Raw genomic sequence first — 27,725 nt, 5'->3', positions numbered from 1 at the left:
CGGCGGGGACACCGATCCCGTAGAGGTTTTAACCTGGGTACTCAGTGTTCAACTCTGTCAGGCTGAATACTGGAAACAGACCATTGATATGCATGGATCCTTTTACCTTCTTGTCTGTGATTTATGAAGCCTTTGGCAGTTATGGATCTGAAATACTAGAAACAGACAATCCCTCTGCCAAGTATAGTAAGTAAATGGGAATGTCCATTCCTACCATGCTGTGTAAAGTTTATTCTGGAAGCTTAGGACTATTCAGTACAGTCAATTGCTATGTGAAATGTAACACTGTTATGATAAGTATGTCTAGTGGAGGGGGCTTCCTACTGCCAACACTGCAAGACACCATGTCTGACACCAGGCCATTAGGCTGTTCTTGTCTTGAGTCAAGACACCATGTCTGACACTGTTAGTTTCTACTCGGGTACGGTACTCGGATACGGACGCAGAGAAAATCTCCGACCAGATGTATTCACCCAACAGGTTACCCTCAGCTGTATAGCAGCACATTGCTACAGAGCCAGTCTTATCTGCAGTACCTGGGGTGAATGTCTCAGCGGGATGGGACAGGCTGGACCAGATGGCTGTTTGGCTCTGATCTCCCTTCAGATACCATTCTGATATCTGCATCTTGTCAATCTCACTTCTCTCCCCAACTGCTACGTTGAAAGCCATCTCCTCACTTAACACAGAAACTAGCCAGTTGGACAGTAACTTAACCTTGACCCTATCATAACCCTGACAGAAGGTTTCTATTGACCTTTAGGGAATCATTCATGCACTCCGAGGCAGTCCCCTATCCCTATGCCTAAATACAATGCACATAGATTCACCCAATCCCATAACAGGATGATTACTACGGATTATTCTAGAAAAGGTTATTGTGTCATAACGGCCTCCAACAGCACAATTGTATTTGTCTTACAATGTTGGGAAAAGCTTTCTCCAATATTATGCTATTTTATACTGAAAGATACATTTCTGTAGCTCAAAGAAAGGAAAACCGTTTATGATCGGCAGATATTTTATTTGGATTTAACCTTTATTTAACTAGGCAAGTCAGTTAAGAACAAATTCTTATTTACAATGACGGCCTACCAAAAGGCAAAAAGGCCTCCTGAGGGGACAGGGGCTGAGATTAAAAATATCTTTCTATTATGGTTTTATTTGGTAAATCAAGTGAGGTTGGTTGCATAAAACAAGTATGAAAGACTATTTTACTATATACAAATTACACTTCCATCAGAGGTTAATGTTTGTGAATATATAAAGCACATTATATTTGCATATCAGTCAATACATTGACAGATCTGTCTTGGGGATTTAACCGGAAGCTAACTAAATGCTATTGTCGATCCATAGACTACAATACTAGCGTTGTAGCCATTAGATTACGTGAATGTGTCATGCCTTGCTACCCAGGAACCAAACACATAGAACAGAAGGGACCAGGGAAAAACAAACAAGGATCATTATGTTCCAGAAGTGCTTTTATCTTTAGACTGAGCAGCAGTTTTTCCAGGTCACTGGGTAGTTGTGTGTGGGTGGGAACATACTTCTCACAGAGAGAGAAAGGTAGGGAGAGCATCAGCCTGTCTCTCTCTAGCTCTGAACCAGGTAACAGGTTTCTGCTGCCTGTCTCTCTAGCTCTGAACCAGGCAACAGGTTTCTGCTGCCTGTCTCTCTCTAGCTCTGAACCAGGCATCAGGTTTCTGCTGCCTGTCTCTCTCTAGCTCTGAACCAGGTAACAGGTTTCTGCTGCCTGTCTCTCTAGCTCTGAACCAGGCAACAGGTTTCTGCTGCCTGTCTCTCTCTAGCTCTGAACCAGGTAACAGGTTTCTGCTGCCTGTCTCTCTAGCTCTGAACCAGGCAACAGGTTTCTGCTGCCTGTCGGCCTGTCTCTCTCTTGCTCTGAACCAGGCATCAGGTTTCTACTGCCTGTCGGCCTGTCTCTCTCTAGCTCTGAACCAGGCATCAGGTTTCTGCTGCCTGTCTCTCTAGCTCTGAACCAGGCATCAGGTTTCTGCTGCCTGTCGGCCTGTCTCTCTCTAGCTCTGAACCAGGCATCAGGTTTCTGCTGCATGTCTCTCTAGCTCTGAACCAGGCAACAGGTTTCTGCTGCCTGTCGGCCTGTCTCTCTCTAGCTCTGAACCAGGCAACAGGTTTCTGCTGCCTGTCTCTCTCTAGCTCTGAACCAGGTAACAGGTTTCTGCTGCCTGTCTCTCTAGCTCTGAACCAGGTAACAGGTTTCTGCTGCCTGTCTCTCTCTAGCTCTGAACCAGGCATCAGGTTTCTGCTGCCTGTCTCTCTCTAGCTCTGAACCAGGTAACAGGTTTCTGTTTTATTCAACTCATGAATGAATGTTCCCATATTGCTGCCTGGCAGCCAGTATCAGGAGAAAAGGGAACATCTTGTTCCGTCAGTTATGCTGCACAGAGTAGAACAGGCTGTGGCCAAAGTTATGAAACGAAGAATGGAAGGGAGGGGAAACAATAGAAAAAGGAGAGTAGGAGCAGAGGGGGTATAACTGGACTGTGTGTTTGATTGAATTCATATCTTATACCAATGTATGGAATAATATAAAGGGGGGGGGTCTTTTCAATCCATATCGCAGAAGTTCAGCATTACGTCACGATTGAAATTTAAAAGGCAGTGTTAGTCGAGACTGCATTCACGGTAAACGCTGTAATATGTCGACTCAATCAGAAATGACCTTTAAATTTCGATAGCGTGCAATCTGTAACGCCTCAGCGAATAGAGATTGAATAAAGGCTGAAGTCTGTTTTTAGAGAGCGCTTGCAGAAATTGCATTTTTCAGGGTAGGATAGGGAGTGACGCAAAATGTAAAACATGTCCGACACCGACTGGCTTGATCAAGTCCATATTTCTGTGCTGAGAGGACAGACAAGAGTGGAAGATGTCTTCTCCCTCATCTTCCTCTTGGAGTCTTTCCCTCTGTGTGTTTCAACCTGTTGATTGGTGGTGGTGTGACTCTACTGGACCGCTCTGTTGGCTGGGGGGCGCTGGACCGGGGGCGTTGGACCGGGGGCGCTGGACCGGGGGCGCTGGACCGGGGCTCTAGACTGGGGACGCTGGACCGGGGTCGCTGGACGGGAGCACTGGGCGAGGGCGGTGGGCTGGACGGGGCGGTGCATGGTTTGGGGCTCCCCAGAACCACACTGACCCACCTTCCTTTAGATATCCCCCCTGCTCCTGGGAACCCTGAGGAGGAAATGAAGAGGTGCCGGTAGTCAAGTAGTAGAAAATGACAGGCGACAATACAAATTACAAGACAGACAGCACCAGTCTAGTTGAACCGCTGTGTGATGTCGTCATTAAAGGAGTAGTGTGGAGAATATGATGGTTCAGTCACCTGGTTGTGTTGACATGGTCACCCAGACCAGTACTTGTAGCATCGACCAATCAGAGAGGCTGTAGACTGCATTAGGCTTTATACTCTCTCTAGGGCTTGTTGTGTCTATGGAGAGAGATACAACAGTGAATTTACAGAGAGAGATAAAACAGTGACTATATAGAGAGAGATAAAACAGTGACTTTACGGCGAGAGATAAACAGTGACTATATAGAGAGAGATAAAACAGTGACTTTACGGAGAGAGATAAAACAGTCACAATCACATTTCAGATAAGCACATTCACATGCAGCTTTTCAGAGACATTCCTGGTTGCTCAGTCTATCTGCATCAGTGGGGAATCGTCAGGGCCTTCTAGGCCTTCCCTAAGGATTTATAAAAATGTATGTTTTTCTAAAAATAAACGTTGTTTTAATTTCTATTTAATCTTTACAATAATCTTAATAATCGTCTTCTGATTTAATCTGAAGAAATCTTTAGATTGTCTTTAGCTAGCTTGTGTTGTAGTAGTGTGACGATGTTAGCTAGCTTGTGTTGTAGTCGTGTGACGATGTTAGCTAGCCTGTGTTGTAGTCGTGTGACGATGTTAGCTAGCTTGTGTTGTAGTCATGTGACAATGTTAGCTAGCTGTGTTGTAGTCGTGTGACGATGTTAGCTAGCTTGTGTTGTAGTCGTGTGACGATGTTAGCTAGCTTGTGTTGTACTAGTGAGATAATGGAGACGGCAGCAGCAACTGTTATCATCTTCAAAGTGGCGTTAAGCTACCATAGGTTGTGTAATCAGTGTGTTTCTTGTTTTGTTGGTTGCGTTATTTTATGCTGTGTGTCATATTGTGTCCATGCCGGCTTACAGCAGTGGAGGCTCCTCAGAGGAGGAAGGAGAGGACCATCCTCCTCAGTGAATTTAAATTTAAATTTATTTTTTTGTGAAACAATTAAAAAAAAGTGATCCTTTTTAGATAAAACTAAACTAAATATGTTAACATGTCACCAAATAATTGATTTAAACAACAAAGGTCTACAGTAGCCTCAACAGCACTCTCTGGTGTAGCACCCCTGTGTAGCCGGAGGACAGCTAGCTCCCATCCTCCTTCAAGTATATTGACTTCAAACCTAGGAGGCTTATATTTATTTTTGTTTTGTTATTTAACTAGGCAAGTCAGTTAAGAACAAATTCTTATTTACAATGATGGCCTACCCCCAGCCAAACCCAGACGGCACTGGGCCAATTGTGCACCACCCTATGGGACTCCCAATCACAGCCAGATGTAATACAACCTGGATTTGAACCAGGGACTGTAGCCTCTTGCACTGAGATTCAGTGCCTTAGACTGCTGCACCACTCGGGAGTTCTCACCCCCTTCCATACACAGTAGTTATGACAACTTCCGGAGGACATCCTCCAACCTATCAGAGCTCTTGTATCATGAACTGACATATTGTCCATCCAATGAAAGGATCAGAGAATTAATCTAGTATTGAAAGCATAAGCTACAGCTAGCTAGAACTGCAGTGTTTAAAATGTGTTGAGTAGTTGACTCAAAGAGAGAGAAATACAATCATTGAACAGTTTTGAACAAATTAATTCCTTAAAAAATGTAAGAGAAGCAAGAGAGAGAGAGCTATATTTAGTTGTATTTCTTTTCACTTTCACTTACCTAGCTAGCGAATGCAGCTAGCTAGTTTAGCCTACTCAAACACCCGGCTCAAACAGAGGGATGCTATGTTAGCTAGCTGGCTATGACTATCCAACACAACACTGGAACTCTTCTTAGTCAAGGTAAGCTTTTGGTTTTATTAGTTTAATGCCACCAGGGCACGCCGGTGTAACTGCTAAACTGCTTGCTGACTGTACACTATATAGTGTGGGGTTAGGATGTACTGTAGGCCGAGGCTGGATGGATGGACATAGGGTGATTTTGAATGTTTTGTACGTAATCAAATGATTAATGACCGATGTCTTCTTTGGTTTTTACTTGAGCTGCCTTCTTGGCCAGGTCTTCCTTGAAAATGAGTTATTTTGACCACAATGTGACAACCTGGTTAAAATAAAGGTTGAATCCAACTAAAATTTCACATTTTTGGAGTTTGTCCTCAGAATCAGTCTACTGTTTAAAAATAGCAGATGAACTAGACTACAGTCGATATAAATGAGTCATGTATTATTTTGACCAGGTGTTGATATCGTGGTTTCATAGTGAGGTTATAGTTCAGTCAACCAAATGTTCATCAAACATAAACCGGAGTGTATGAAAGGACACCCCGTTGTCACAATGGTTCAAAGGATAAAAGTGCAAAGGTTGACAGTAATTCTCCATTAAGTTAACACACATCCTCCGGTCACTCTTCATATCATCTATCAAACAAACAAACACCCCAACCCAGACCAAACCTGTTGTCTGTCCATGTTCAATAACGGATGAGACAAAGTCAAGGTTTTAAAAATAGGGTTTATCTTTACTTCTATAGAACTGGTTACGAGCCAGGAGGCAGGCGGGGGAGTTAACACTGGTCATGTTGCTTCTGGTCAGCCGGTCGACGGTTCAATTCCCTGAAGAAAAAAAAAGAGACAAGAGAGAAAGAACGAGTGATCAGGCTGGCTAGACGTGGACAAACAGAGTCATGGATTTTTCATCCTGAACTCTGGAACAATTTGTTTAACCTTCAGTCCAGAAACCTTTGCTGCTATTTTCAGCTATTTCATTTTATAGTACATTTCAGTCATTTATCAGAAGCTCTTATCCAGGTTGACAATCAGAACTTTGAACTGAAGTAGGTAAAGATGTTAGCTAGCTAAAAGATACTGTAAGTTTTATTAATGGTAATCCCACTGAGCAAAAACCTGGTTGAATCAACATTGTTTCAATGTAATTTATCAACATATTGTGACGTGGAAAATACATTAGATTTGAAAAAAAGTCAACAACTGTTGTTTTTCAGGGTAAAATTTCAACCACAGGATAATGTCACCATGACAACCAAATTTCATAATATTTGTTACTGACTATTACCAATGTGCTATCGTGAGAATGATTGTTGAGAGATCTCCACTTAAAAAACTAAATAGATTCACTGTTACTATCGAAATCATTCCAAAAGGTCGGTTTAACAAAACTAATTAAATGTTACCATACTTTGTCACTCACATCAGCAGTGATGCTATTCAGGCCTATATAGCACTTGTAAAAACATTAACAGCTATTTATATTTTTTGTTTAATTTAATTAGGCAAGTCAGTTAAGAACAAATTCTTATTTACAATGACGGCCAAACCCGGACGACGCTGGGCCAATTGTGCGCCTCCCTATGGGACTCCCAATCCTGGCCGGATGTGATGCAGCCTGGATTTGAACCAGGGACTGTAGTGACACCTCTTGCACTGAGATGCAGTGCCTTAGACCTCTGCGCCACTCAGGAGGCCTATTGTTTCAATTCAACCCAGAATTCAACAAAAGAATAGACAAACAATAGGCCTAAGGTTTCAAGCTCTGGTTAATTTAAAATGTAATTATATTTAGTGATATTGAATTCTGTTTGGTTGTCTTAACGTGACCAAATATCAACATTTGAAGGAGATGTATCGTCAGTGGCACAGACGGAACGATCCAATCAGAAGATACTCTTTGAAATGTTGATGTTTGGTTGCGTTGACAACCAAATATAATTCAATATGACTTTTAATGTACAATAAATAGTCTTTAAACTTTTCGACAAGTTAACAAATGATATGTTGGATTCCCGTCTCCAACTCAACCAAAAATAAAAGTTAAAGAATGGGATTAAGCCAGTTGCTCAGATGATATTATCCAAGCAGTAGACACATTGTACCAAGCGTCGTTGTAGGTAGACCAAAACGCAGCGGGTATATTTATCATCTTCTTAATTTATTGAAGGAAAAAACATATAAACAAAACAAACGACAAAAAACCAGTCCCGTAAGGTGCACAGACTATCCAGGAAACAACCACCCACAAACACAAGAGAAAACTAACCCACTTAAATATGGCCTCCAATTAGAAGCAACGACAACCAGCTGCCTCTAATTGGAGGGTCCTACCAAAACCCCAACGTAGAAATAGAAAAACTAGATTAACACATAGAAATAGAAAATGTAGAACATTATTGTAGTTTGGTCAGGGCGTGGCAGGGGGTGTTTGTTTAGTGTGGTACTAAACAAACACCCCCTGACCAAACTACAATAACAAACAACCTCTTTTACTGGTCAGGACGTGACACACATCTACTTTAAATGTTGATGTTTGGTTGCATTGTCAACAAAATACGTTTCAATATTACGTTTAATACAGTGAATAGCCTAAAGTTAAGGCTATTTTACAAACTAATGTAACATTTAACCTTAAAATGAGTAGCGTCTCCATGGCCACATTTTGAGGTTACTGTAACTACAAATGTCTTGTTTAGCGTCTCCGTGGCAACATTTTGAGGTTACTGTAACTACAAATGTCTTGTTTAGCGTCTCCGTGGCAACATTTTGAGGTTACTGTAACTACAAATGTCTTGTTTAGCGTCTCCGTGGCAACATTTTGAGGTTACTGTAACTACAAATGTCTTGTCTTGTAATCATATAAAGCGTTTATTTTCAAGATAGCATGCGTAGGTCGACGCAGGTCTGTGGAGATCTTGACAATTTCTGTAATAATCTGCACAGAATCATGACCGGCGTTGATGTACTTTTTAATATAATCTCAACTATAATCCAGGTCATTTGGTTTCGCTATTAGATGAAGCACAATGTTAACATATTAATCTGCTGTATATAAACAAAATACCTGACATTGTATTCCCATTTAAACTTTGCTTTTATATTGGTTAAATGCGCAGTTGGTGACAACTAAACCTAAAATCAGACGTTGTTTTTTCATTAGAATATGGTTGTGCTTTTAGATTGGTTGAAAGCATAGTGATAACACCATTGGAAATTAAACTAACTCTTTTTGAGTGGGTGAATATAGGTTGTTCTCATTGCTCAACGTTTCAACCAAACAATATCCAATTTTCCACTTTGAAATGACGTGGTGGGCCCACTTTCTAGTAACTAGTCTTGTATAGTGTCGTTACTAGTAACTAGTCTTCTATAGTGTCGGCCCCAGTTTCTAGTAACTAGTCTTGTATAATGTTGCCCCACTTTCTAGTAACTAGTCTTGTATAGTGTCGTTCCTAGTAACTAGTCTTCTATAGTGTCGGTCCCAGTTTCTAGTAACTAGTCTTGTATAATGTTGCCCCAGTTCCTAGTAACTAGTCTTGTATAGTGTCGTTCCTAGTAACTAGTCTTGTATAGTGTCGTTCCTAGTAACTAGTCTTGTATAATGTTGTCCCAGTTCCTAGTAACTAGTCTTGTATAGTGTCGTTCCAAGTAACTAGTCTTGTATAGTGTCGTTCCTAGTAACTAGTAACTAGTCTTGTATAGTGTCGTTCCTAGTAACTAGTCTTGTATAATGTTGCCCCAGTTCCTAGTAACTAGTCTTGTATAGTGTCGTTCCTAGTAACTAGTCTTGTATAGTGTCGTTCCTAGTAACTAGTCTTCTATAGTGTCGTTCCTAATAACTAGTCTTGTATAGTGTTGTTCCTAGTAACTAGTATTGTATAATGTTGCCCCAGTTCCTAGTAACTAGTCTTGTATAGTGTCGGTCCCAGTTCCTAGTAACTAGTCTTGTATAGTGTCGTTCCTAGTAACTAGTAACAATAATCTCTTTTGTCACTGAGCTGAAATTATTTTTTGTAGTACTGAGGAAATCAACTGTAAAGCTGTCTAGTATACAACATATGTTTGTAGTACTGAGGAAATCAACTGTAAAGCTGTCTACTATACAACATATGTTTATAGTAATGTTAACCTCTTCACAGATACAGTAATAGAATAGTCTGTTATCCTCGACATGTTGTATAACACACTTGACCTTCAAGGTCTGGTATGATAATGAAACAGAGATTAAACTCTCAACGGAAACTCAAACACACACACAACCAAACCAGGTTTAATCTCCCAGATAAATGCTTGATACGCCAAAACGTGTGGGGTGGGGGGGATGTTCCTTTGATTCCAAGTCTGGAATCAGCCAGCCGCCCTCCGGCTAAAAAAAGCAGAACATTGTTGACTCTAGATAACAGTTACTCTGTGTATCATAGGGCCTTTCAAAAATATTTGTTTTCTGTTGGATGATCAGAAAAACAGGCACTACCTGGAAAAGTTGTTGTCTTGTTGCTCAACAGTGTTTTTGGACTGAACAACTTGTGACATGTTTCTTCATAAATATGAAATAAATCGGAGAATTATGGACATCTGTGTCGTCGTGATGAGACGTTGAGAGGCTGACACACTGAGCAAATGGTTCGGACGCTACCGAACCGTTTTCGTGAAAAGAGCGATTTTCAGGATGTCTCATGGTCTGACAAACACGGCAATTAGTGTATTGTTATCTCTTGTTTAAACAGATGGATTTAGATGGGGATTTAGATGGGGATTTAGATGGGGATTTTGTATTATTAAGCTAATTAGATTTCTGCCGGGGGGTTAATGAGGCAAAAGAAACAAGATACTGAACATCTTAAGTGATTAGTGCCAGAAAATTGGTTCTCCCTATATTATCCATCAATATTGCCTCAATTACCTCGACTAACTGTTGCCGCCCGTACATTGACTCTGTACCGTAACACCCTGTATATAGCCTCCACATTGACTCTGTACCGTAACACCCTGTATATAGCCTCCACATTGACTCTGTACCGGTACCCCCTGTATATAGCCTCCACATTGACTCTGTACCGGTACCCCCTGTATATAGCCTCCACATTGACTCTGTACCGTAACACCCTGTATATAGCCTCCACATTGACTCTGTACCGGTACCACCTGTATATAGCCTCCACATTGACCCTGTACCGTAACACCCTGTATATAGCCTCCACATTGACTCAGTACAGTAACACCCTGTATATAGCCTCCACATTGACTCAGTACCGTAACACCCTGTATATAGCCTCCACATTGACTCAGTACCGTAACACCCTGTATATAGCCTCCACATTGACTCTGTACCGTAACACCCTGTATATAGCCTCCACATTGACTCAGTACCGTAACACCCTGTATATAGTCTCCACATTGACTCAGTACCGTAACACCCTGTATATAGCCTCCACATTGACTCTGTACCGTAACACCCTGTATATAGCCTCCACATTGACTCAGTACCGTAACACCCTGTATATAGCCTCCACATTGACTCAGTACCGTAACACCCTGTATATAGTCTCCACATTGACTCTGTACCGTAACACCCTGTATATAGCCTCCACATTGACTCAGTACCGTAACACCCTGTATATAGTCTCCACATTGACTCAGTACCGTAACACCCTGTATATAGCCTCCACATTGACTCTGTACCGTAACACCCTGTATATAGCCTCCACATTGACTCTGTACCGTAACACCCTGTATATAGCCTCACTACTTTTATTTTATTGTTGCTCCTTAATTATTATTTTTTATAAAAAAACATAATAATAAATGTTTTACTTCAGTTGATTTTAGTAAATACTTTCTTAACACTTTGTTTTCTAAAAACAGCATTGTTAGTTAAGCGTTTGTAAGGTCTACACCTGTTGTATTCGGTGCATGTGATAAATAACATTTGATTTGAGATGTAGCTGAGTTGGTGTCTAGCAGCACAGTCACATGTTGTTGTCCTGGTTCAGTGCTCCTGATGGCTCATTACGCTCCACGCCACGCTCATGGGAACGTTCCTGTTCAGACAAACTCATCCATGCATTGTGCATCAGTTACACAACCTGAGTGTACAAGGGAACAATGTGACGACTACAGACGGAGTGTACAAGGGAACAATGTGACATGTAGTTTTTCCATCTGTCATGCAGACAGCTTGGTCTTCCCCCCTCCATAGAGTCCCTCTAGACTCACAGCACCCACGCAGAGACAGAGTGAAAGCGGAGAGTTACACTTGTATAAGGGCTATGTAGGGGATAGGTCACGCATTGGCAGACAGCCCTCCCTTTTTCCGACTGTACCTACACTGCTGTACCGAGGAGCAGGTTTCATGCTTGCTACGCTGTCTCAATACCTGCACCGTAGCTGTCCAGCAGTACTACCAATAATGTTTTTCACATGTGAATTCTAAACTCTCATTGTTGTGTCTGCCAGGTGTTAGATTCTCACACACACAGTGTTTACGTCATGTGTTTTTAACTGGCTGCTCCACTGTCTCAATCCACCAGCCACCAGGTACCAAGAACGTCGTTGACTGTGGAAGTTCCCTTCTGTCACTGTCAGCTGGGACATTCTCCCACATAATAGTGTTTACTGCCCCCTGTGTTTTTTTGCAGGACTGTAGTCCCAACTCCGGGGGGGGGGGGTCTACCGTGTCACCAGGTAATTGGAAGGTATTTTCTTTTCATGCTGAGCGAGATGAGGACTTCTGAAACTAGGTCCAGAGTGATTCTACCCACCATAGTGAACTCTCTCTCTCTTACCCACCATAGTGACCTCTCTCTCTCTCTCTTACCCACCATAGTGAACTCTCTCTCTCTTACCCACTCTCTCTTACCCACCATAGTGACCTCTCTCTCTTACCCACCATAGTGACCTCTCTCTCTCTCTCTTACCCACCATAGTGACCTCTCTCTCTCTCTTACCGACCATAGTGACCTCTCTCTCTCTCTCTCTCACCCACCATAGTGACCTCTCTCTCCCTCTCTTACCCACCATAGTGATCTCTATCTCTCTCTCTAGTCCACCATAGTGACCTCTCTCTCTCTCTCTTACCCACCATAGTGACCTCTCTCTCTCTCTCTCTCTCTTACCCACCATAGTGCTCTCTCTCTCTCTCTCTCTTACCAACCATAGTGATCTCTCTCTCTCTCTCTTACCCACCATAGTGACCTCTCTCTCTCTCTCTCTTACCCACCATAGTGAACTCTCTCTTTCTCTCTCTTACCCACCATAGTGACCTCTCTCTCTCTCTCTTACCCACCATAGTGACCTCTCTCTCTCTCTCTTACCCACCATAGTGACCTCTCTCTCTCTCTCTCTCTTACCCACCATAGTGACCTCTCTCTCTCTCTCTTACCCACCATAGTGACCTCTCTCTCCCTCTCTTACCCACCATAGTGACCTCTCTCTCTCTCCTCTCTCAGTTCCTCCTATGACCTCTCTCTCTCTCTCTTACCCACCATAGTGACCTCTCTCTCTCTCTTACCCACCATAGTGACCTCTCTCTCTCTCTCTCTCTCTTACCCACCATAGTGACCTCTCTCTCTCTCTCTTACCCACCATAGTGACCTCTCTCTCTCTCTCTCTCTCTCTCTTACCCACCATAGTGACCTCTCTCTCTCTCTCTCTCACCCACCATAGTGACCTCTCTCTCTCTCTCTCTCTCTCTTCCTCTCTCTCTTACCCACCATAGTGACCTCTCTCTCTCTCTCTCTCTTACCCACCATAGTGACCTCTCTCTCCTCTCTCTCTTACCCACCATAGTGACCTCTCTCTCTCTCCTCTCTCTCTCTCTCCCACCATAGTGACCTCTCTCTCTCTCTCTCTCCTTACCCACCATAGTGACCTCTCTCTCTCTCTCCTCTCCCATAGTGACCTCTCTCTCTCTCTCTCTTACCCACCATAGTGACCTCTCTCTCTCTCTCTCTCTCTCTCTCACCCACCATAGTGACCTCTCTCTCTCTCTCTCTCTCTCTCTTACCCACCATAGTGAACTCTCTCTCTCTCTCTCTTACCCACCATAGTGATCTCTCTCTCTCTCTCTCTCCTGATCAACACTGAGGGGACAGTGGATAGAAGGCTGGTCCCAGTTCTGTTTGCATCCGTTTGGCCTGACAATGACTCTAAGAGCAACACAAACAGATGTGGAACCAGGCGGTATGTACCTGTATTGTAGATGATGAAATACTTTGTAACCCAGAGTAGTGTTGCACCGTACCTGGGTGCTCCCTCAGTCTAAAGTCATCGGTGCAACAATCAGGACCCGATAAACCAACACTTAGACTACTTTAAGACATGCTGCAGGATTTAAAAAAAAAAAGTATTATAAAACTCTTACCTTGCAGGTCTGATATCATTCTTTAAAACTATCCCAACGTTCAGTTGAGTTGTGAGTGCTTCATTAGGTCAGTCTGATATCTCAGGAACCTGAACCAGGAAGAAGAATGTAGGACTAGTGGATTGATTGGTGGAGAGGAGAAGAAACCCACACATGGTCAACTCTCCAGACAGACTACAAACGTTGTATTATCAACAACCCTCTTCATGTGCTGCAAGCAGCACCGAGACGCCCACTCTCTGTTTGGCTGAGGAGGTCACCTTGTCCTCTCCTCCTTCCTCAACCCCTCCCCCTTTCTTGACCTTTTGGTAGGGCTTCTTGGCTTGCTTTCTCTGAGGGAGGGAGGGAGGGAGGGAGGGTAGGGATTCTTGGCTTGTTCTCTCTAAGGGAGGGAGGGATTCTTGGCTTGCTTTCTCCAAGGGAGGGAGGGAGGGAGGGTAGGGATTCTTGGCTTGTTCTCTCTAAGGGAGGGAGGGAGGGAGGGAGGGTAGGGCTTCTTGGCTTGTTCTCTCTAAGGGAGGGAGGGAGGGAGGGGATTCTTGGCTTGCTCTCTCCAAGGGAGGGAAGGAGGAAGGGAGGGAGGGTAGGGCTTCTTGGCTTGCTCTCTCTAAGGGAGGGAGGGAAGGAAGGAAGGAAGGAAGGAAGGAAAGGAAGGAAGTATGTATGTTTAAAGACATCTCTCCCTCTCTCTGTCTGTAGCAACAATAAAGACAGAAAGGAGAAAGCCAGAGCTGTCTAGATGTGAGAAGGGTTAAAGTTCAACAGGAAGTTAACTTAGCTAAGGAAGATGGAAATATTTATGGACATAACATCAAAATGTACAAGTGTTTATCTATATGGCTGAGAGTCAGCACATTGGTCACGTAGTCATCTAGACTTTGTTATTACTCTAGGCATGTGACCCTCATTAAAAAGGTGTGAGAGAGAGAGAGACAGAGGTAGGCGGGCAGAGCAGGAGAGCAGGTTTTCTGGGCATGCGTTCAGTTCTCTGTGTCTCTGTGTAGACACGTCCTTATGAAGTGTTGAGGTTTCTCTGTACAGAGATGATTAGCACTCTGTACATTACCCCGAGGACAGACACCAGGAGGAACGAACCTGCTCCTTCAGCTATTCCCCACTGTCTACTCCAGAACAAACTACAAAAATCTCTGAAACTGGAAACACTTATCTCCCTCACTAGCTTTAAGCACCAGCTGTCAGAGCAGCTCACCGATCACTGCACCTGTACATAGCCCATCTATAATTTAGCCCAAACAACTACCTCTTCCCCTACTGTATTTATTTATTTAGCTCCTTTGCACCCCATTATTTCTATTTCTACTTGGCACTTTCTTCTACCACAAATCTACCATTCCAGTGTTTTACTTGCTATATTGTATTTACTTTGCCACAATGGCCTTTTTTTCCCACCTCATTTGCTCACATTGTATATAGACTTATTTTTCTACTGTATTATTGACTGTATGTTTGTTTTACTCCATGTGTAACTCTGTGTTGTTGTATGTGTCGCACTGCTTTGCTTTATCTTGGCCAGGTCGCAGTTGTAAATGAGAACTTGTTCTCAACTTGCCTACCTGGTTAAATAAAAGTTACATTTAAAAAAATTAAAAGATGTATATAAGCTCCGGACAGAAAACATAGGACCCATAGGTATCCCCCAGTAAGCCTGAATTAATGAATAAATAGTCTCCCTTTGCAGACTGGTTGCTTCCCAGGGGATTTAATGTAATGATTGAACCTGTTTCTTCAGTCCTTAGGCCTCCTTCAGTAAGCCTGAGTGAAAAAAATGCTGATGAGGAACTAACTAACTCTGTAAGTAGGAAGTAGTCCTGAGGTGTTTTCAGTAGCCTGTGTGAGGTGCATACCAAATCATGTCTGTCTAAAAAGAGACAATGTGAGCAAAGTATTACTTAGTCAATCATTAATGAAAAAGTTGAATAATGTTTTAATGACAGTTTATAAACTGTATCTAGACTTTCAAATCTAACTGAAGGTTGAGATTTTCCTCTGTAAAATTACAGTTTTATCACTTTGATGCTACCAAACGAGAGACCAACTGGGTTCTTATTCCAAACCTGTCAATTGTTGTCTCTTGATGCTTCCCAAACCCCCAAATGTAGTGTATCACTGCATGAGCTGTTGATGGCTTGATTGAAGCCATCCTGGCCTGGGAGAGCTTGAGGCACTCTGTAGCCATTCTGATTCTGGTCTCACTGGCCTTGAGATGATATATTAAAGATGCCCTGCAGGATGAATCCCCCAGACAATGGGCCTGGGCCAACACAGCAACAGAGGGAGAGGGACTGAGATGTGATTCTCATCTTCTCATTGGCATATTGGGGTAGTGGGTAGTGGGTAGCATGTTGACGAGGTGACTGGCTGACTGGTTGGAGGGGTGACCGGGTGGAGGGGTGACCGGGTGGAGGGGTGACCGGGTGGAGGGGTGACCGGGTGGAGAGGTGACCGGGTGGAGAGGTGACCACATGACTGGCTGACTGGTTGGAGGGGTGACCGGGTGGAGGGGTGACCGGGTGGAGGGGTGACCGGGTGGAGGGGTGACCGGGTGGAGGGTTGACCGGGTGGAGAGGTGACCAGGTGGAGAGGTGACCACGTGACTGGCTGACTGACATCCCAAATGGCATCCTATTCCATAGGGCCCTGCTCAAAACTAGTGCACTAAATAGGGAATAGGGTGCCATTTGGGATGTCGCCTGGGGGAAATCTACAACACAGAGATGCCTGTAGTTAATATCATTATTAACCCTGGGGAAAGACTTTCACACCTGTAGTTAATATCATTATTAACCCTGGGGAAATATCTATATTTTTTTAAGCAGTACATTTAGGCTTATCACAAAAGTTTCAACAACACAATGATATGCACAGCACGAATTGCAAACTTGTAGTGCAGTTTGGAAAAGGCTTGTAAAGAATGTAATTTCAATTTTGAAATTTCAGACTTGATTTGCCCTAAATAAAAATGTATCAATCCCTACAAAAATGGCCATTAATTATAACTGAAGAACCTAAATGTGTAACTGATTAAAACCCTGATATTTGAATGGTGCCTCAAGGATTGCCAATGGAAACACATTTAAGTCAAACTTAGTTGTCATGCCTTAGAGGTTAGAGAGTTGATTACAGTACCTACCATATTGGACAAGCCAGGATACCCTCTACTCTGAGAGACAAGCCAGGATACCCTCTACTCTGAGAGACAAGCCAGGATACCCTCTACTCTGAGAGACAAGCCAGGATACCCTCTACTCTGAGAGACAAGCCAGGATACCCTCTACTCTGAGAGACAAGCCAGGATACCCTCTACTCTGAGAGACAAGCCAGGATACCCTCTACTCTGAGAGACAATGACTCTGCTGCCCTCCTATGGCTAGGGACAGTCACTGTTTATATTTTTTAACCTTTATTTAACTAGGCAAGTCAGTTAAGAACAAATTATAATTTACAATGAATGACAGAGCCTACTCCAGCCAAACCCAGACAACGCTAGGACAATTATACACCCCCCTATGGGAATCCTAATCACAGCCAGATGTGATGCAGCCTGGAATCGAACCAGGTCCTGCAGTGAGATGCAGTGTCTTAGACCGCTGTGTCACTCGGGAGCTCTGTTCCAGCTCATAGCGGGTTGATGTTCTCCAGTTTGGGCCCGAACTCGTTGAAGTCCTGTCTGTCTGCAGGGTTGTCACGCCAACAGGTGAGCATGAGTTTGTAGGGGAAGTCTGGCCATTTATCTGGAGCCAGCAAGGATCTGACTGGACACCTTTTGTTTTTGTTCTTTAGCCTGGATCACAGAGAAAAGCCATAAGATGAATCAATCAACCAATCAAATGTATTTATTTAAGCCCTTTTTACATCACTCGTTGTCACAAAGTGCTATAATGTTAATGAGAGGAAACGTTCCTCATCCAAATGGTCATTTATGCCCGACGCCGAATTCCATGCAATACATCGTCGGTTCTTCAGGCTCGGGTTTTCAAACCTTTCCTCGGAAACCACCATCACTTCCATGTATTTGAACTATTCTAGAAAACCTGATTTAACTTGTCAACTAATTATCCCAAGACCTTGAATAGGTTAAAACGGGTTTAACAACAAAACTGTGAAAACTTCTGGGGGTCCACGAGGAGAGGTTTGAGAACCACTGGGTTAGGTGATCATGACATACCTGGGTATGGCTTCCCACCATAGGTTAGCATCTCGTAGAGCAGAACCCCAATGGACCAGACATCTGACTTGTTGGAGAAACGTCCACGGATGATGGCCTCTGGGGGAACTCCACTTGTAGGGGATATTCTTATCCTCATACACGTAGAAGGGCTCCTGAGGATGGAGAGAAACAAAATGGGGATGTGAAAAGAGAACCAAGGTTACTAACCAAGGTTCTATGAACTAGGGACTATGCTAGTCACTCGATGGGATATCCTTCCGCCTGGCAGCAGGATGAGTCAAGATATTAACATCAGAGTAATTCCATGCCACAGGTGTTCCTCCACCCCCTATAAATGCCTGGGCACATAGCGTGCACTGCACCATGCCCGCCACAGGAGTCACTAGTGCATTTACATTTACGTCATTTAGCAGACACTCTTATCCAGAGCGACTTACAGTAGTGAATACATACATTTCATTTTCATTTCATGCATTTTTATTATTATTATTATTATTTTTGTACTGGCCCCCCGTGGGAATCGAACCCACAACCCTGGCGTTGCACACACCATGCTGGCATTGCAAACACCATGCTCTACCAACTGAGCCACAGGGAAGGCGTGTGCACGATGGGACAAGGACATCCCTGTCAGCCAAACCCTCCCCTAACCCAGACGACCCTGGGCCAATTGTACGCCACCCCATGGGTCTCCCGGTCACGGGCCGGCTGCGACAGAGCCTGTGCAGCGATGCTCCCCGTCCAACCTGACAGAGCTTGAGAGGATCTGTAGAGAAGAATGGGAGAAACTCCCCACATGCAGGTGTGCAAAGCTTATAGCGTCATACCTAAGAAGACTCGAGGCTGTAATCGCTGCCAAAGGTGCTTCAACAAAGTGCCTGTTTTTGTTTTGTCATTATGGGGTATTGTGTGTAGATTGATGAGGGGAAAAAACGATTTAATCAATTTTAGAATAAGGCTGTAATGTAACAAAATGTAGATTCTATTGAGGTCACAGAAACTTGGTCGTTTTTCCTCAAAGATGGCCAAGAGATATAAAGAGAAATACATGCAATCATCTTGACTAAAATTATTGGTTGTTTGTTAAAGTAATAATCAGGTAAATAATTGTATTTATTATTATTTTTTTTTAATTTAATATTCCTCTGTTTATACAGTCCCAAAAAAGCGTGCATGTCAACAATCAAGTTGTCAAACTAGCACTTTCAAGGAGCAATGTATGTATATGTATGGTATAACTTAAAAACTTGATGCTAATGCTTCTTGGAGGAAGAACCCTTCACAGGGGGTTCTAGATAGAACCCTTCACAGGGGGTTCTAGGAAGAACCCTTCACAGGGGGTTCTAGGAAGAACCCTTCACAGGGGGTTCTAGGAAGAACCCTTCACAGGGGGTTCTAGGAAGAAGAGTTACAGTAGAGTCCTTAGTAGAACCCTTCAGAGGGTTCAAGGTAGAACCATTTTGGAGGGTTCTATGAAGAACCTTGAGGATAAAAGTAGAACCCTTCATAGAGGGTTCTAAGCATAACCATTCACAGATTGTGCTAGGAATAACCCTCTATGTAGGGTTTTTCATAGAACCTGCTTAGAACCCTCTATGAAGGGCTCTACCAATAACCCTTTTTTCCTCTAAAAGGTTCTACCTAGCACCAAAAATGGCTCCCCTATGGGGACAAACCAAAGCACATTTTTTTCTAAGAGCATATATCTGTCATATCTCTGACGTAAGGATTTGTGATGTGATCATCATTAGACATTCTTATTAGTATTTACTAAATTAATCTGACACTAGGCTACAGAAAGAGAAGGTGTTCTAGTCCAGTAAGGTGTGGGTAGCTGACATTAAAGTGTGAAAAGCCCTTGCCACAAGCTTCACCTTCATCTGAAGATATTTCAAAATCATTATCTGATCAATACGCAGCGGCTTGCGTGCTCCACATAATTTTATTTAAATTATGATGGCCACGGACAAAACAATAACCAACTAGACAGTTTCACAGGCTATGTACTTACATACAGCAGTGCAAAATAAAACAACCCACAAAAACCAGGTGACAAACACACTCCTAATATATGACTCCTAATCAGGAACAACGATAACCAGCTGTCCCTTATCGGGAGCCACACAGACCAACATAGAAACAGAAATACCAGAAAAACACATACAACACAGTACTTCTGCCACATCCTGACCAAAAATACTAAACAACTACTCCCTCTGCTGGTCAGGACGTGACAGCACATCGGCCAGCCATTTTTAGTAGCCATTTTCACCTACACACAATTTAGGGACCAGAAGGACCAGACTACTGGAATTCTTTGCATTTTGGTTATCAGTAAAAAAAAATATATAAAAAATTCACCTGCCCAATGGGGCAACACAGAGCAGGCTCAACTTGCACGACTGCTCAGGCCACTTACCCCGGGCAATAGGGCAACTTGGGTTAAATGCAGAAGACACATTTCAGTTAAATGCATTCAGTTGTACAACTAATTGGTGTCCCCCTTTCCCTTCATGTAAATCCCCTTTATGGACCTCCAGCACAGTTCCAGTAATACTATCACTTATAGTAGTAATACTATACCACTTGACCTGGTTCAAATACTATACATATATTTGTTGAAATACTTTGAGCATTTGCTTGAGTATACTTCCTGGAGTGCCAGATGGGCGGGTTTTACAGTTTTGGGAGTTTTCTATTGGTTTATTAAGCCAGGCAAGTTCAGCCCAGGCACATATTTAAATGAAGTATTTTAAACCCAAGGCTGAATACCATGAAAGATAGGCTACAATATCAGTTATATTAAATTCTGAAAAATACCATTGACTTACTCTCCAGACAGACAGACAGACAGACAGACAGACAGACAGACAGACAGACAGACAGACAGACAGACAGACAGACAGAGGCTGCTGTGTGTTGTGTGGTCCTATAGCTATACAGTCTATGGTTGGGTCCTACAGTCTATGTTTGCGGTCATACAGTCTATGGTTGTGGTCATACAGTCTATGTTTGTGGTCATACAGTCTATGTTTGTGGAGTCTATGGTTGTGGTCCTAAAGTCTATGGTTGGGTCCTACAGGCTCACAGAAGGCAGTCAGGGCTTGTGGAAGTGAGAGCTTGAATGGAGATTCACAAGTCATTTCACAGCATTTGTGTGTGTGTGTGTGTGTGTTGGTTGGTTTCAGCGCCAATAGTCCTCTCACCATCACAGTCCAGCTCGGTAGATGGCGGTAATGCACCTTATGTATTAGTTTACACATCGCCAAATAAAACGAAGAAGAAAATCGACCCGGAAGAGATTATTACATGGGTTATCAGAGACGGAAGCGAGACACCCCACTCCCTATTTTATTCTGGTTACATTTACAGTCAATGAAATAAGCAGACCAGACCCAGCTGCTATTGCATTGGTGTCCATGGGAGAACCACCCCTTTAATGCTATTGCATTGGTGTCCATGGGAGAACCATCCCTTTAATGCTATTGCATTGGTGTCCATAGGAGAACCACCCCTTTAATGCTATTGTATTGGTGTCCATGGGAGAACCACCCCTTTAATGCTATTGCATTGGTGTCCATGGGAGAACCACCCCTTTAATGCTATTGCATTGGTGTCCATGGGAGAACCATCCCTTTAATGCTATTGCATTGGTGCCCATGGGACAACCACCCCTTTAATGCTATTGCATTGGTGTCCATGGGAGAACCATCCCTTTAACCAGATCGGAAATGACCATTTTTTATTCAATGGTTAACGGCCTGAATGAACCGTCTTCATGTATCCACCATCTTTGGTCGTTCCCTTTCTCAGAAGCCATCTGTTAAAATGGCTAAACTAACGTCTTTATTTATCATCTTATTGTCTTTTTTTTGCATTATTGAAGCTGTTTTCGAAGATCAAGTTGGAAAGTTTGATTGGTATGTAACTACGAGCATGTCCATTGATTCTGCTGTGCAGCTAGCTAACGGTAGCTAATGCTATGTGCTAACGGTAGCTAATGCTATGTGCTAACGGTAGCTAATGCTATGTGCTAACGGTAGCTAATGCTATGTGCTAACGGTAGCTAATGCTATGTGCTAACCATTGACAGCGCGTCAGATGTGGCTGGTCGTAGGCGAAAAGTCAGTCGTTCCTCCGGGGTTGGATTCACTCAGTAGTTATTCCTGTCAATGTCTGCACCCGTCTCCGACAGTCTCTTGTTGGAATATATAGCTAATCATTCACGAATGTAAATGTATTTTCAGATCGCTTCCTCTTCTTTTATAATGGGGTTAAGGATCAACCCGTTTCCCCAGATTTGTCCCACCTGCTCCTTGTGATTAGTGTATTTTTTAAATATTTTTGTACATATATTTTTTATTTTATTTAACCAGGTAGGCAAGTTGAGAACAAGTTCTCATTTATAACTGCGACCTGGCCAAGATAAAGCAAAGCAGTTCGACATACAACAACACAGAATTACACATGGAATGAACAAACATACAGTCAATAACACAATAGAGAAAAAGTTTATATACAATGTGAGTGCAAATGAGGTAAGATAAGGGAGGTAAGGCAGTAAATAGGCTACAGTGGCGAAATAATTACAATATAGCAATTAAACACTGGAGTGATAGATGTGCAGAAGCTGAATGTGCAAGTAGAGATACTGGGGTGCAAAGGAGCAAGATAAATAAATAACTAAATAAATACAGTATGGGGATGAGGTAGGTAGATGGGCTGTTTACAGATGCAATGATCTGTAAGCTGCTCTGACAGCTGATGCTTAAAGTTAGTGAGGGAGATATGAGTAGTGATCAGTGTATTTGCAGATATGATACTGTCTCCAAATGCCACAGTAATGAATAGGATTATGTACATTAGTGATTAACTAAAGTAAAAATAGCTAGCTATATTTCAACAGAAGTCTGACTGTTAAAAAGTATTCCCCTTTTTGTATTTCCAGGAGACAGCAGTATGTAGGGAAGACACTCTTTGCCCACTTTGAGTCGAATACACAGTCATCTAAAAAGCTGTTTGTCGCCACCGACAAGAATATCTTTGCCTCTTTCAACTCCAGGACTGGAGATCTCTGTGAGTATTTGTAATTCATATTACAATACGAATATGTTTCTCTTTGACTCTGAAATCTGTGACAAAAATGTATAATTTTTTGAGTTGCATAGAGTTAAATATTTTTCATTCTGACTTTACAGTTTGGAGACATGTGGACAAGACCGGACCAGAGGGAACCATAGACACACTTCTGCTACATGGACAAGGTGACTACAGCCTTTTAAAAATTTGTTGTAGGCTTGCCTAGTTTCTTGGCCTAGCCAACATAACCGTGTTGTACACAGTCAATTATATTGGCTATATCTAGGCCTACGTTCATTTTAAGATTCTGCGTTCATCTTTGACGGTGGGTATTTCACTGTTCTTTACGTCTTCTCTAGATGCTCTGATGGTGGTTGGAGATGGTCGTTTGCTCCGTTCCTGGGACACAAACATTGGCGGGCTGAACTGGGAGGCCGTGCTGGATACTGGCAGGTGTGTGTGTGTCTTCGTGTGCAGATGACTTGTTTCTTATTCATTGTGATTTTATAACTGAGAGACACTCAATAGAAATGGACAATGATTTTTAGATATTTTGCCAGATGACTAACTGCTCGTAATGTCTCTCTTTATTTCAGCTTCCAGGCTGCGTGTTTTGTGGCCATACAGGACACCGTAAAGCATGTGGCAGTGCTAAAGAAAGCTGCCATCTCTCTCCACTACTTGTCCAATGGACACCAGAAATGGGCCGAGAACCTGCCTGACAGGTAGGTACAGTAGTGGCGCTGGTGCTGGGACCAGACATGGGTTCAAATGGTTTTTGTTTTATTTCAAATGATTTAGCTGCACTTGGTGACGCTAACCTGACGCAATGGAGCCAATCAAATGTAGCCAAAAGTGCAAGCCCTGCCCATCTGGCAATCCGTGAAGGCTCAATCAAACGCTCAGAGTATCTAAAATATTTCAAATAGTATTTGAACCCAGTCTACAGCACGTAGGTAATATGCATTTCATTTTCAGGACTGTGTAAAACTGCTCTATTAATTATTTTCTGTACCCCACAGTGATACGGTCCAGTACCAGGCAGTGTACTCTGGGGGAGAAGAGGAGGTTTATGTGTTGGGGTTAGTTCCTAACTCTCACCTCACTATCATAGCCTACAGTCTAGAGGATGGAGAGATCATCAAGCAGGTAACTGCTCTAGAACTGTCATCAAACCTTCATTGGCAACCATTTTAAAATTCATTAAGGTATCATGAAAGGGCCTGTTTTCCAGAGCCAGATTAAGCCTAGAACCTGGATAAAAAAATAAATAAATAAAAACATCTCCTTTTCAGCATGCTTTTTCAGTCCAGGAGGAAATGGAATCTGTGTCTGGGGAAACCAGTTCAAAGTGTTAGTCCTCCATCAGTATCTACACTGTCTGTTGGTCCACTGTAGCCTGTACACACACACGTCCTGTCTCTAACCCACTGATTCCTGTCTGTCGTTGTCCTCAGAGATCAGTCGAAGCCCCGTGGCTGTCCAGTGTTGAGTCTAGCTGTGTGGTGGTTGGTCATGGGGTACTGATGTGTGTGGACCCTGCCACATTCGCCCTCTACACCCTCCCTATACAGGCTGAGGATACTCCAGAGTTTAGCCAGATCCTACTACAGGTACCTGTCTCCCACCGTCACAACTGTATCGTTCAGTGAGCCAGTGCTTGATGGTAACAGATATGTTTGAAACTGAGAGACATAACATGCTATTGTAGAGGTTAAAGTTCTCTGTCACTGCGACAGATTTCTGTCATATGAAGTAAATCATTTTTCTGGGTTAAAACAAAAACACTCCAGGTAACACTTAATAAACCTCAAACTAGATTTGAAAGTGTTTGTGTATATATATCTATCTCAAATGCTTTAAGTCCGTTATCATGTATATGATAATGGACCTGTATATTTTCAAATAACTGACCCTTTTCTGGCCTGTAAATCGATTTTTGACAAACAAATCCGTCATTAAAAAAAATCTGAGCGGCCCTCTGTTAAATTTCAAAATCCCAATGCGTCTCTTGAGCCAAAAAGTTTGCCTGCCGATCTTAAGGTTCAGTCATGGGATTTGTTTTTGCTTTAACTTCTGTGATTTTTTAATTTTTTTTTAAAGGAACTCCACTCAAAAAAGGTTATTTTTCGTTATTATATATTTTTTTTCATTAGTCCACTGTTAAAACATTCCCAAGTTTTCAAGATGTTGGACTTTCAAGATAACAGTGTCAGTTGCCTCATATGATGCAAAACACATCCTGATGATGAGGCAAGTGACACTTTGCATCTTGAAAGTCCAACGTCTTGAACTTGACTGCTGCGGAATGTATCAACAGTGGACTACACCGTTTCACGTCAAATGGCGATATTCAACCCTCTACCGATTTATACAAAAATAATAATAATAATTGTTTGCTCATTCGTCTAACCCTAGTTCCTAATTCTGAAAACATACGCTAGCTAGTTTGAATGGTCAGACGCTAGCTAGTTTGAATGGTCATACGCTAGCTAGTTTGAATGGTCAGGCGCTAGCTAGTTTGAATGGTCAGGCGCTAGCTAGTTTGAACGGTCAGACGCTAGCTAGTTTGAATGGTCAGACGCTAGCTAGTTTGAACGGTCAGACGCTAGCTAGTTTGAACGGTCAGACGCTAGCTAGTTTGAACGGTCAGACGCTAGCTAGTTTGAATGGTCAGACGCTAGCTAGTTTGAACGGTCAGACGCTAGCTAGTTTGAACGGTCAGACGCTAGCTAGTTTGAACGGTCAGACGCTAGCTAGTTTGAACGGTCAGACGCTAGCTAGTTTGAACGGTCAGACGCTAGCTAGTTTGAATGGTCAGACGCTAGCTAGTTTGAACGGTCAGACGCTAGCTAGTTTGAATGGTCAGACGCTAGCTAGTTTGAATGGTCAGACGCTAGCTAGTTTGAACGGTCAGACGCTAGCTAGTTTGAACGGTCAGGCGCTAGCTAGTTTGAATGGTCAGACGCTAGCTAGTTTGAACGGTCAGACGCTAGCTAGTTTGAACGGTCATACGCTAGCTAGTTTGAATGGTCAGGCGCTAGCTAGTTTGAATGGTCAGGCGCTAGCTAGTTTGAATGGTCAGGCGCTAGCTAGTTTGAATGGTCAGACGCTAGCTAGTTTGAATGGTCAGACGTTAGCGTCTGTTTAACGTGTTAGCAGATTTCAATTGTTTTTGACTGGATTTTTTTCCCTTTTAAATCCCGTGAATACCTTGTGCATTAATAATCCCATTGATGCTATTGCTTGTTGAGTGGAAAGGAATGGTCTGATGTTTTTCTGTTGCTTCATTTCCTACTCCCCCCCCCCCCCCCCCCCCCAGTCTCTGGATCTAGAGGTGTCCCCAGGCTTCCAGCCCGTCCTGGTGTCCAGCCAGCCCCACCCGGCCCGCTCCCCCCTCTCAGAGTTCTTTCTCCAGCTCGGACCAGACCACCACGTCCTGCTGCAGCTCAATGCTGATGGAGACACCATCGCCCCACTCAGAGACTTCCAGCCCGTACAGATTCGTTAATTCATTCATTTTTTTGTTTATTCAATATAGTTGAATTCAATAAACTTAATTCATCCCAGACAGGCAATTATTAATGTCACTGACCATAAACCGTGTCTACCTGTCTACAGTAAACCCTGTCTACCCTGTCTACAGTAAACCCTGTCTACCCCGTCTACAGTAAACCCTGTCTACCCCGTCTACAGTAAACCCTGTCTACCCCGTCTACAGTAAACCCTGTCTACCCGTCTACAGTAAACCCCGTCTACAGTAAACCCTGTCTACCCTGTCTACAGTAAACCCTGTCTACCCTGTCTACAGTAAACCCTGTCTACAGTAAACCCTGTCTACCCGTCTACAGTAAACCCTGTCTACCCTGTCTACAGTAAACCCTGTCTACCCGTCTACAGTAAACCCTGTCTACAGTAAACCCTGTCTACAGTAAACCCTGTCTACCTGTCTACAGTAAATCGTCTACCCCGTCTACAGTAAACCCTGTCTACAGTAAACCCTGTCTACCCGTCTACAGTAAACCCTGTCTACCCCGTCTACAGTAAACCCTGTCTACCCCGTCTACAGTAAACCCCGTCTACAGTAAACCCTGTCTACCCGTCTACAGTAAACCCTGTCTACAGTAAACCCTGTCTACAGTAAACCCTGTCTACCCCGTCTACAGTAAACCCTGTCTACCCTGTCTACAGTAAACCCTGTCTACCCTGTCTACAGTAAACCCTGTCTACAGTAAACCCTGTCTACAGTAAACCCTGTCTACAGTAAACCCTGTATACCCTGTCTACAGTAAACCCTGTATACCCTGTCTACAGTAAACCCTGTCTACCCGTCTACAGTAAACCCTGTCTACCCGTCTACAGTAAACCCTGTCTACCCGTCTACAGTAAACCCTGTCTACCCCATATACAGTAAACCCTGTCTACAGTAAACCCTGTCTACCCGTCTACAGTAAACCCTGTCTACCCGTCTACAGTAAACCCTGTCTACAGTAAACCCTGTCTAACCGTCTACAGTAAACCCTGTCTACCCGTCTACAGTAAACCCCGTCTACAGTAAACCCTGTCTACAGTAAACCCTGTCTACCCGTCTACAGTAAACCCTGTCTACAGTAAACCCTGTCTACCCATCTACAGTAAACCCTGTCTACAGTAAACCCTGTCTACAGTAAACCCTGTCTACCTGTCTACAGTAAACCCTGTCTACAGTAAACCCTGTCTACAGTAAACCCAGTATACAGTAAACCCAGTATACAGTAAACCCTGTCTACCCTGTCTACAGTAAACCCAGTATACAGTAAACCCTGTCTACCCTGTCTACAGTAAACCCTGTCTACCCCGTGTACAGTAAACCCTGTCTACTATATTTTTCCAGTACTATAAGTCTCTCTGGATAGTGCATCTGCTATGTAGTATAATAATACAGTGTATGCTATTTACCATAGACCTGGATAATATTGGACCTCGAATGTTGTTAGTCGGAAGGTCAGTGACGCTGAATG

The 27,725-nt window shown here is 43.1% G+C and overlaps 2 protein-coding genes across 4 annotated transcripts in view; one reads left to right on the top strand and one right to left on the bottom strand.

The window, feature by feature from the left end:
- Positions 1-1,040: 1,040 nt before the first annotated feature.
- Positions 1,041-13,741, bottom strand: LOC115168712 (proline-rich receptor-like protein kinase PERK1). Of its 2 annotated transcripts, XM_029724223.1 has the most exons (4): positions 13,458-13,740; positions 5,831-5,920; positions 3,371-3,475; positions 1,041-3,219 (listed from the first exon to the last, which is right to left on the bottom strand). In XM_029724223.1, the coding sequence occupies exons 2-4, from the start codon at positions 5,883-5,885 to the stop codon at positions 2,927-2,929; spliced, it is 453 nt and encodes a 150-aa protein (XP_029580083.1). In that variant the 5' UTR covers positions 5,886-5,920; positions 13,458-13,740; the 3' UTR covers positions 1,041-2,926. The 2 variants fall into 2 exon arrangements, 1 of the variants encoding a protein (XP_029580083.1); XR_003870726.1 differs by lacking the exon at positions 3,371-3,475 and having other exon boundaries at positions 13,458-13,741.
- Positions 13,742-21,375: 7,634 nt separating this feature from the next.
- The window catches only part of LOC115168711 (ER membrane protein complex subunit 1), a 23,642-nt gene continuing 17,292 nt past the window's right edge, over positions 21,376-27,725 (top strand). Inside the window, exons 1-8 of one of the 2 annotated variants that reach the window (XM_029724221.1) lie at positions 21,376-21,566; positions 22,595-22,722; positions 22,845-22,910; positions 23,085-23,178; positions 23,322-23,450; positions 23,748-23,874; positions 24,183-24,338; positions 26,048-26,221. In XM_029724221.1, coding sequence (XP_029580081.1) covers positions 21,412-21,566; positions 22,595-22,722; positions 22,845-22,910; positions 23,085-23,178; positions 23,322-23,450; positions 23,748-23,874; positions 24,183-24,338; positions 26,048-26,221 — 1,029 coding nt within the window. In that variant the 5' untranslated portion in view covers positions 21,376-21,411. The remainder of the gene's footprint in view (positions 21,567-22,594; positions 22,723-22,844; positions 22,911-23,084; positions 23,179-23,321; positions 23,451-23,747; positions 23,875-24,182; positions 24,339-26,047; positions 26,222-27,725) is intronic. The other variant, XM_029724222.1, reaches the window with a different exon arrangement.

This window comes from Salmo trutta, chromosome 30 (assembly GCF_901001165.1).
Source record: "Salmo trutta chromosome 30, fSalTru1.1, whole genome shotgun sequence".
Taxonomy (NCBI): Eukaryota; Metazoa; Chordata; class Actinopteri; order Salmoniformes; family Salmonidae; genus Salmo; species Salmo trutta.
The sequence above is the reverse complement of the archived record's forward strand: the minus strand, read 5'-3'. Positions and strand labels throughout refer to the sequence as shown.

Coding starts and splice junctions, on each gene's coding strand:
- LOC115168712 (XM_029724223.1), bottom strand. CDS start 5,885: ATGACCAGTGTTAACTCCCCCGCCTGCCTCCTGGCTCGTAACCAGTTC. Junction 3,476..5,830: donor TCGTAACCAGTTCTATAGAA/GTAAAGATAAAC, acceptor CTCTCTCCATAG/ACACAACAAGCCCTAGAGAG. Junction 3,220..3,370: donor GACCATGTCAACACAACCAG/GTGACTGAACCA, acceptor TTTCCTCCTCAG/GGTTCCCAGGAGCAGGGGGG.